The sequence below is a fragment of the Siniperca chuatsi genome, linkage group LG14, assembly GCF_020085105.1.
Source record: "Siniperca chuatsi isolate FFG_IHB_CAS linkage group LG14, ASM2008510v1, whole genome shotgun sequence".
Taxonomy (NCBI): domain Eukaryota; kingdom Metazoa; phylum Chordata; class Actinopteri; order Centrarchiformes; family Sinipercidae; genus Siniperca; species Siniperca chuatsi.
This window is the reverse complement of record NC_058055.1, coordinates 28956659-28966522: the sequence shown is the minus strand read 5'-3', so window position 1 is coordinate 28966522 and position 9864 is coordinate 28956659. Positions and strand designations below refer to the sequence as shown.

General features: G+C 45.6%; 1 protein-coding gene across 1 annotated transcript; it reads left to right on the top strand.

Annotated features, from left to right (window-relative positions):
- The first annotated feature begins 1727 nt into the window (after window positions 1-1727).
- nhp2 (NHP2 ribonucleoprotein homolog (yeast)) lies at window positions 1728-5081 on the top strand. Its single transcript, XM_044223168.1, has 4 exons — window positions 1728-2031; window positions 2586-2655; window positions 2805-2910; window positions 4197-5081. The coding sequence occupies exons 1-4, from the start codon at window positions 1860-1862 to the stop codon at window positions 4320-4322; spliced, it is 474 nt and encodes a 157-aa protein (XP_044079103.1). The 5' UTR covers window positions 1728-1859; the 3' UTR covers window positions 4323-5081.
- The last annotated feature ends 4783 nt before the right edge of the window (window positions 5082-9864 follow it).

Genomic DNA, 9864 nt, shown 5'->3' with positions numbered 1-9864 from the left:
CCTATGCAGACTTTTATCATTATTATTATTATTATCATTATTATTATTATTATTATTATTATTATCATTCATTATGTGTTTATACAGCAGCCTCCACTTGTGTCTGCAGGGGGAGTTATAGTTGTTAATAAACACTTATATTAAAACTAGCTAACTGTGTATAAAGCAGTTACTTATTTATTTGCTTTCACATTGTTTTACTCATTTTTATTTCGTTTTATTACATTTTCCAAATTCTTTGTTTCATCAGTTTCTTCCCACAAAACCTCAATTTGCTTTTGCAAAATGAAAGGAGGAAAAATTTAATTTCAATTCAACTTTATTTATACAGCGCCAGTTCATAACAGAAGTTATCTCATTGCACTTTTCCTACAGAGCAGGTCCAGACCGAACTCTTTATATTATTTACAGAGACCCAACAAATCCCACCATGAGCGAGCATTTGGCCACAGCGGCAAGGAAAAACTTCCTTTAAGAGGCAGAAACCTCGAGCACAACCAGACTCAGGGGGGGCGGCCATCAGAGAGAGAGAGGTTTTGTAATGTAAAGTATTGTAACTGTAGTGGTAACATTAATATTAATAAATTAGTAATAACAGGAATGACAGCTTTAGGAAGAATAATGACAGTATCAGTAACACGGGGGAGCAGGTGGCCCACAACCACAGATCCAATAACAGCTGTAGCAGCAGCTGTCGAGCAGGTGGAGATCCAGACTCTGCGGGGGCAGCAGGTGGCCCACAACCACAGATCCAGACTCTGCAGGAACACGATCCAGGGCACGGGGGCAGCAGGTGGCCCACAACCACAGATCCAGACTCTGCAGGAACACAGGAACAGGGGGCAGCAGGTGGCCCACAACCACAGATCCAGACTCTGCAGGAACACGGGGGGCAGGTGGTGGCCCACAACCACAGATCCAGACTCTGCAGGAACACAGGGGGCAGCAGGTGGCCCACAACCACAGATCCAGACTCTGCAGGAACACAGGGGGCAGCAGGTGGCCCACAACCACAGATCCAGACTCTGCCAGGAACACGGGGCAGCAGGTGGCCCACAACCACAGATCCAGACTCTGCAGGGGGCAGCAGGTGGCCCACAACCTCAGATCCAGACTCTGCAGCTCCGGAGGCAGAAATACCTGCTGAAAGCGACAGAAGTAGAGAGAGAGAGAGAGCGAGAAAGCACAGAACTACGGGAGAGAGAAGATGTCGAGTTAGTAACATGCAGTAATGGGATAAAAATGCATACAGACAGAGAGGGAGAGGAGGAGAGAGGAAAGAGGTGCATCATGGGAAGTCTCCCAGCAGTCTAGGCCTAAAGCAGCATAACTAAGGGATGGTTCAGGACTCACCCGAGCCAGCCCTAACTATAAGCTTTATCAAAGAGGAAAGTCTTAAATGTGGAGATGGAGTCTGCCTCCCGAACCCAAACTGGGACCTGGTTCCACAGGAGAGGAGCTTGATACCTGAAGGCTCTGGCTCCCGGTCTACTTTTGGAGACTCTAGGAAGCACAAGTAACCCTGCATCCTGGTACGGAGGTGAGAACATACATCATGAGGAATTAAAAATACATCTGGGTGGGCAGAAGACGACACCACACAGAGGGAACAAGTCACAGGGAGGCAGCGGAGCTCTGACAGGCCGAGCTGCCGCCGCCCTCCGGCCCGCTGGGGGGCGCTGCTCCTCCGGCCCGCTGGGGGCGCTGCTCCTCCGGCCCGCTGGGGGCGCTGCTCCGCCGGACGGACGGAGGAAGAAACAAGCACGTGCGCTCTCCCCACAGGCTGCACGCTGAAATCAGATCAGAGAACAACGGACCGGGCCATCATCGATCATCTCGATCATTTAGTTCGATCAGAAATGACGAAGACGAAGAAGGAGAAGGTTTCCGCGGACGGAGAGGAGGCCGCCGCCGCCGCCGCCGCCGGGAACGAGAAGTCTTACCAGGAGCTGATCGCCAACGTGAACCCGATCGCTCAGCCGCTGGCCTCCAAAAAGCTCAGCAAGAAGCTCTACAAATGCGTCAAAAAGGGTAAAAACACACCGGCCGAACCGAGCTCTGCCGGGTTCCTCCCGGTTCTGCTGTTTTTGTGTCGAGGGTGCCGAACTGCACTGAACATGTACAGATTTTAAAGCTCTCGTGTGCCGCGTTTCTAACGTTTTTTAGGAAAATAATGCCGAACTGGGTTAACAATCAAACGGTTTTAACGCTTTCTTGTGTCAGCGGACTTTACGGACGGAGTAGCTCGTGCATTTATATCTTGTACGAATCGGTGGACTCTTGTGATTAATTCGGCAAACATCCCATCATGAAAATATCTGTTCAGAGTTAGGGGAAGCCTCCTCGTGCTGTCAGGAATTGTTTGAATGGATTGGCGCCTCGTGCAGGCAGCAGGGAGTAATCAATAAAAAGTAACATGTTTTATCAGTCCGCGTTAAAGCTTCAGGAACAACAGGTTTGTGATTCCTGCTCAGGTCGGAATCACTTTGCTCAATTCAGCATCAAAGTGTGTGTGTTGCCGTAAAAATGACTGATTTTTGGCTGAAGTCTGGTTCGGTGTGTTCATGCTCGTTTCTGTCTTTCAGCTGCCAAAGTGAAGAACATCCGGCGAGGAGTGAAAGAAGTCCAGAAGTTCATCAACAAAGGGGAGAAGGGGTGCGTCGGCCATGTCCTCACCGTGTCTGTTATAGTTAAAGACAATAGCTGGGAAGCAGCTGATGGAATCGAACCTGTGATAACGGAACAGAAATGACGTAGGTGTAGCCGTCGAGCTGCGATGTGTATTGATTCTCGTGTCTCTGCAGGATCGTCGTGTTGGCCGGCGACACGCTGCCCATCGACGTCTACTGTCACCTGCCGGTCATGTGCGAGGACAGAGACCTGCCGTACGCCTACATCCCGTCCAAGATGGTGAGTGAGACCAAACCGGCACGACGCTCCGGCGGCCCGGCCCTCAGCGTGGCGGCCCCGGGCCCCCGGAACGGCTGCGAGCGTGCGGCGGCTCCGCCACGTATCGCTGTTCCCAGGATAAGTTGGCCTCCTCGTGTTACATGTGAGGCGAGCTGCACCTGTTCGAGGTCCCGTTTTATGAAACATGTTAAATATTAGTTTTATCTGACTGTCAGAGTCACTTTATTGATCCTGAGGGGAAACTCTTCGTTACAGTCAGGCACACAGGAAGAGAAGCACTGAGCCAATAATATAATACAGGTCAGATAGATTCAGTACAAAGTGGATTTACAGGTATACGTAAGTATGTATGGTGTAATAATATAAGTAATAGTGCATGAAGATTATAATGAGACGGTGGATGTTGCACAGCAGTGATAGAAGTATGAATAAATATCAACAAACGGGGAATTTTAAACTGAAAACAGAGAATATTGCACAATATTTCAAGTATATTTAGTCCCTCACTGATATAAAGTAAACATTATAAACACAACTCAGTATAATTCAGTATAGTTTGAACAAAACCTGAACATTATAACCTTCATGAAGGGAGGATTTGTTACAGGGCTGACTTGGTTTAAGGTTGGTGGACGTAATAAACGCTGTTTCACAGACAGCATTTAATCTTGTAGCTGGATGAGACAGAGCTGCTTTAATAACTGCTGAGTAGTTTAATCTATAACAAATCATCAGATTTTATAAACTAATACGTTCTGTATGTAAAGTAACTATAGTTGTTAATGTAGTGGAGTCAGAGGGATATTTGCCTCTGAAATGTAAAAATAAAATGTAAATACTCAAGTACCGCAGACCTTTTCTTTACCATATGCATTTACTGTGAGTTATTGATCCCGAGGGGAAACTCATTACAGCTGCTCACTGAGCAAAACATATAATACACTGTAATACAGGTCAGATAGATAAGTACAAAGTGGATTTACCGGTTGACGATAAGTATGTACGGTGTAATAATAATAATAATAATAATACAATATAAATATACGTAATAGTGCATGAACTGTGAAGTGCAGCTTATTAAGGTGAGACGGAGGATAAACAAACCATGAAAGCAGCTCCGGTCCTGTTTCTGGAGGTTTCATTCTGGGCGGCCATGTTTGGGATTAGTACGAGGTCATGTGACTGCGTTAGTACGAGGTCATGTGACTGCGTTAGAACGAGGTCATGTGACTGCGTTGGGACTCGGCAGGACGAGTGTGACTTTTCGTTTCCTTGTCCCGTTGCAGGATCTGGGTTCGTCCGCGGGCTCCAAGAGGCCGACCTGCGTGATCCTGATCAAACCTCACCAGGAGTACCAGGACGCCTACGACGAGTGTGTGGAGGAGGTGTCCGGCCTGCCCAAACCGCTCTGAGGCCTCGGCCAATCAGTGAGCGGCATTTTAGGAAATCCACTTGTTTCTCGTCAGCGGCTCCAACGAAAACAGCTGATCGGTCAGAGGTGGAGCTGAGCTAGCAGTTTCCCCCCCGCTTCCAGTGTTTGTGCTAAGCTAGGCTAAACCTGTCCTGGACCATCTGGCTCCGGAGAAGACGGGGAACCAAAGGGTTTTAATAAATGTCGGTTTCTGTTAATCCACGAACGTTCAAATGAACAGAGACGTTTCACTTCCTCTTCAAACAACACATTCATCTATTTTTTCAACCAAATGCAGAAATGAATAATCTGTTAATAACATTTCAGCAAAATAAACCGTGCAGGCGAACGGAGCGATAGATGTTCAGTTTAAGTATTTAAAGCTCCAGCGTGGAACATGCGGAGGATCTGAGATGGAACGGATTATTGATAAGTGTCTTTTCACGAGTGTTGAACAGTTTCTCGTCCGCGGAGGCGAGGGCGAGGCGAGAGGTTCACGTCTGCAGATTCACCGCTAGATGCCACTGAATCCTCCACGCCGGCCCTTTAAGACGTCAGAAATCTGCCAGTTTGATCATTTTGCAGAAAAAGTTTTTGTTCTGTGATTTCTTTTGTTTGTTTTTCTCTCGACTCGACGGCGTTTGAGTTTTGGACCGCTGATGGATTTCTGTGTTTCGGCTGTTTTTGTTTTAATTCCATGTAAAAGTGACTGATGATCAAGTTTCTTTATAAATGTTTTGTTATGTTTTACAAATTCTGACTTTGACTCTTGTGTTTTTGTTTGTTTTTTAAATTAAGCTAAAAGAAATGTGACCTGACTCGACTGTCTGAAGCGTCTCTCGCTCTTTAACCTTCGCCGTCGCGTCCAGTGAATCCTCCTGTTTAACTTGTCAAATCATGTCTCTGAATCCTGATCAGCTGCTTAATGTTTCAGTGAAATCCCGCTGATCTATAAACCTGACGACACTGAAGGACTAACGTGCAGCAAAGTTTACCTTCGGTTTAAAGTGAAAACCGTGTGATTGGAGCAGGGAAACGCTGCACACGGTGGAGAACTCAGTTTAAAATGTGGAAATGATTCATTTACAGATCTGTTAATCAATAATATCCCAGGTGATCAGGTGGTTACTTTAAAAAGAAATGCTAAGCTAACGTAACCAGCTGAACATGTGACATGTGTTTACAGGCAAACATCTAATATGAAGAATAAAGTTTCCAATAAAAAAATGAATAAATATTTACTTTGGTTTAAAACTTAAAGCAGAGCAGTTCTTTCAGGGTAATCGATAATAAACACAACTGATCGAAGTGTGTTGAGTGAAAATATTAACGTTTCCTCACTGGTTTGCGTTCAGGAGTTTATATCTTCATATTCTGGAGGAATAACGTGATTTATAAGAACATATTCTGGAAACGTGCTGCTGCTGTTCGCTGTTTCAGCCACACGGTGGCAGCGGCGTGCGGTGCAGAATACAAAGACACCATCAACCAAAACGCTCTTTTACTCCCTGATGTTCTTCAGTCGGACAGTCGGACTTGTTCCCAGGAGGCTTTTGGGATTCCCGACTTCCTGAAGTCACACATCTGACACCAAAGCAGTCCCACGGCCGGAGGACGCTTCTCAGACGGGCGTCTGACTTCCCCAAGCGTTCATTAATCATTAAATATGGGCAACAATGGAAATATCCTCTATTTGCGTTTTATTTAATATATTTCATTTAATATATTTTGTTGGACAGAACTGATGAAGTTAATTACATTTTGTGAGAAGCTGCTGCATCATGATCCTGACGCAGGATCCACAACAGGGATTTTCTTCATTTCTGATGCGCTGCAGCCAACAAACCCACAGACCTGCAGCCGGACTTAACTACACCTCAGCGCCGGAGCCTTTCACACCGTAACTCACGCGTCGACAGCAGCGCGTGACGTCGTGTCGGCATGAAAACAGAAGAGTTAGTAAATGTTCCTCAGTCAGACGCCGACAGTCGCTCGGGACTCAGCTGCACCCGAACTTCACGCTGATGAAGCCGGAGAGTCTGAATCCAGATCGACACAGACCGGCCGCAGAGTCTTAGAGGAAAGCCTCCGCCGTGTAAAAGACAAACACGTAATATTAAGTAAATACATTTCAGAGGGAAATATTGTACTACATTTACAGCGTGAGTTGCTGCAGATTGAAGATTTTACATATAAAGTTTCTAAAATGTGATGAATTGTAAGAGAAAAGAACCAGTTTATAAAGAAGTTCAGATTCACCGAAATACGGCTATAATCAGTCATAATAATCTAATATATAACATTATAATCTCTGAAAGAGATACAGTACTTTAACTTTTGATACGTTCATTATATTTTGCGGATAAGACTTCTTTACTTTAACGTTTGAACGCAGAACGTTTACCTGTAACAGAGTATTTGTATAGTGTCGCTACTTTTACTAGCGTGAAGGATCTGAATGCTCCTCCGTTAGTACTGAATGGGGACTCAGGGATGGAAAGGGGCCTTAAAGATGTTTAAGGGCTTCTTGAGGCAGGTTCTGGTTTCAGAGTTCTATAGGGGGTCTTCCAGGAGTTCTTGAAGTGGTTCTAGGGGACACCTAGGTGGTTTCAGGGATCTTTAAAGGGGTTATAGAGTCCTGTGGGGGTCTTCTAGAAGTCATTAAGCTGGTTCCAGGAGCCAGAGGGGGTTTCATTACTCCTTAGTCCACTTAGTCCTTAAGTGGATACCAAAGCCTCTTGAGACTTTCCAGGACTTCTTAAAGAGGATTCAAATTTTCTTGAAAGGGTTTCAGGGGCGCTTAAAGATGTTTAAGGGCTTCTTGAGAGGGGCTCAGTTTTACTTGAAGGTTCCTTGAGGAGTCCCAGGGACACCTAAGGAGGTTTTAGAGGTGGTTCCAGGAGTCTGGGGTGGTTTCAGCAGTCCTTAAGGGGTTCCAGAGGTAACAAAATGAAATGAAAACAAAATCTTTATTTAAACTCAAGGCGTTTCTGCCCACGCTTCATGTTTGCACCCACAGATACCCCTCTGAATGGCTCAGGTTTGTGGGTGGAAGAGGGGTCACTGAAGAAGTCCGGGGGTACACTGATGTCTTGATACTAAGTCTGTCTGATCTACATGTGATGAACTGTCAGAGCAGGTGTAGTGAAATGTTGAGCAGGAATCCTTCAGCCGGAGGGCAAAGAGGAAGAAAGAGGAGTTTTTCCTCCCGATCGTAGATTCCTCCTGTCGGTCCTGTTCAGACTCGTCGTCATAAGCTCCACTGTGATGTTCGTAAACTCCTGTCAACACCGAGGCAACAGAAAGTTTCCACTACTGACTGACAGACAGGGAGAGAGACAGGAAAGTTACAGGGGAGAAAGTCCAGGAGGAGGTTTCAGGACATTTTGGATCATTTTGAGGGGTTCTACGATCAGGGTTCACATTATTCAGTGTTCCTTAATTTGATATACTTTCCTTGAAGGATTGTTAGATTGTCAGAAGGTGTTAGACTTCCTTGAGTGAGACCTTTTAGGGTTTCTTTAGGGTCCTTGACGAGGTTCTACAAGAGCTTGAGGTGGTTTCAGAGTTATTAGAGGGAGTTTCAGGGAGCTTCAAATGTCCTTGCGAAGACATCAGAGGTCAGTCATAAGGTCCAAAGGGTTCTTGACGATGTTCTAGGGGACCTTGAGGTAGTCAAGGGGGTCCTTAATGAGGTTCTGTGAGAGCTTGAGGTGGTTCCAAACAGCGAATAAGCTGTAGAGATCACAGAAAGGGTTCTGAAGAGGTTTTAGAGGTTCTAGATGGGGTCAGGGGTCTTTAAAGGGGGAGTTTAGTTTTAGGATGTTCCAGGTCTTGTAAGGGTTCTGTGGGTCTCTGGAGAGGCTCTATGGGACTGGGATGGTTTCGGCTGTCATTTGGGGGTCATTGATGCTGTATAAGGCTTCTTTAAGGAGGTTCCAGGATTTCTTGGGGTGGTTCGAGCAGTGTTTCGGGAGAGTTTCAGGGGCAGTGGGTTCAGAAAGGTTTTTTGAAAAAGCTTTTCAAAAAGTTGTAGCAGTCCTGGTCGATATTGCAGAGGCCCTTGAAATGGTTCTATGGGTCCCTGATCGATGTTCTAGCAGTTCTCTGTGGTTTTAGGTGTCTTTAAAGGGGATGCGGGGGTCCTTGACAAGGTTAAAGGATTCTTTTAGGGGGTTCCAGGATTTTTGTTCTGGTTCTGGCAGTCTAAGGGGTTTTCAGCATTACTGTTGGTGGGTTTCAGGGAGTGGCAGATGTCCTTGAGGTGCTATGAGGGGTCATTCAAGAGGTTCTAGGAGACCTTGCGGTGTTTTCAGGCATTTAAGTGGTGTGTCTGTAAACTCAACACAATCTGATTTTATTATAAAACCACATTAACAGGTGAGTTTCTCTGTGTCTCATCTGAGTAGAACAAAAACTGCAGGTGAGCTGTCGCGATGGTCTCACCTGAGGGGACAAACACAGACGTCTCAGACTGTGATTGTTGGGGGTTAAACTTGGTCAGATGTGGTTTCACTTTAACGGACGTGACGGGAAACATACGGGCCGTCTTCATTAAAGCTGTCAGGATACCAGCATGACGAGCCGACCCCCAGCTCACCTCTAACAGCATCCGCACCTTAAAAACACACGTTAAAGGTATTTACAACCCGAAACACCCTTCAGCCGGTGACGAGAGATTTCAGCTTCTCTTCTCTAAAGGACGTTTCTAGAAATGTGTGTTTTATCTCTCAGCAGGTTTGGAAATGTGTTGAAGCTGATTTGTATTTGACGCAGGTGAAATACTTCCCACTTGTTTTAAAGTTTAATGGTCTTTTCTGTCTCAGGTGTGTTTTCTGCTGCAGGCCTGTGTGTGTGTGTGTGTGTGTGTGTGTGTGTGTGTGTGTGTGTGTGTGTGTGTGTGTGTGTGACACGTTATGCAAATGTGAGGCAGCCAGCCGCCAGCCTGGCGGTTAACGTGTCGACCGCACACACCGCAGCGCTCTGCCAGCAGCTCTGTCAGTGCCGCCCGCTGACGTGCCCTTGAGCAAGACTCCTCTGAGGAACGCCGTCTGAGCCGAACCGCTAAAACCACTACGAGCCATCAGTTAATAAAGTTTAAACTTCTGTGACCAACATTTTTATCATCTTTACTGCTACACGGAGAGGTACTCAGATCTTTAGATCAGAGTAAATCTGTTACTATTGAAAGTCCTGCATTAAAGTATTAAAGTATCAGTATTAGCAAGTACACTTAAAGTACGAACATGCAGAATGATGTTATTGGATTATAATTATTGCTGCATTAATGTGCACATCAGTTTAAAGTTGCAGCTGATTGTTTTTTGTGCTTTTCACCAAGTGATCCATAATAAAACATCGGAACTTATTTAGTTTATTTTATTATTATTAATCTGAATCTGCAAAGTAGCTAATTTACGGTCTGACGTGTGAGCTGGTTCTAGCTCTTGATCATGAAACCGATCCGGTAGCTGAAGCTTTGTTTTAAAATGTGGAGATTGTTCATTTAATGCGGGTTGAAGGTGCATCTGTACGCTCGTGTC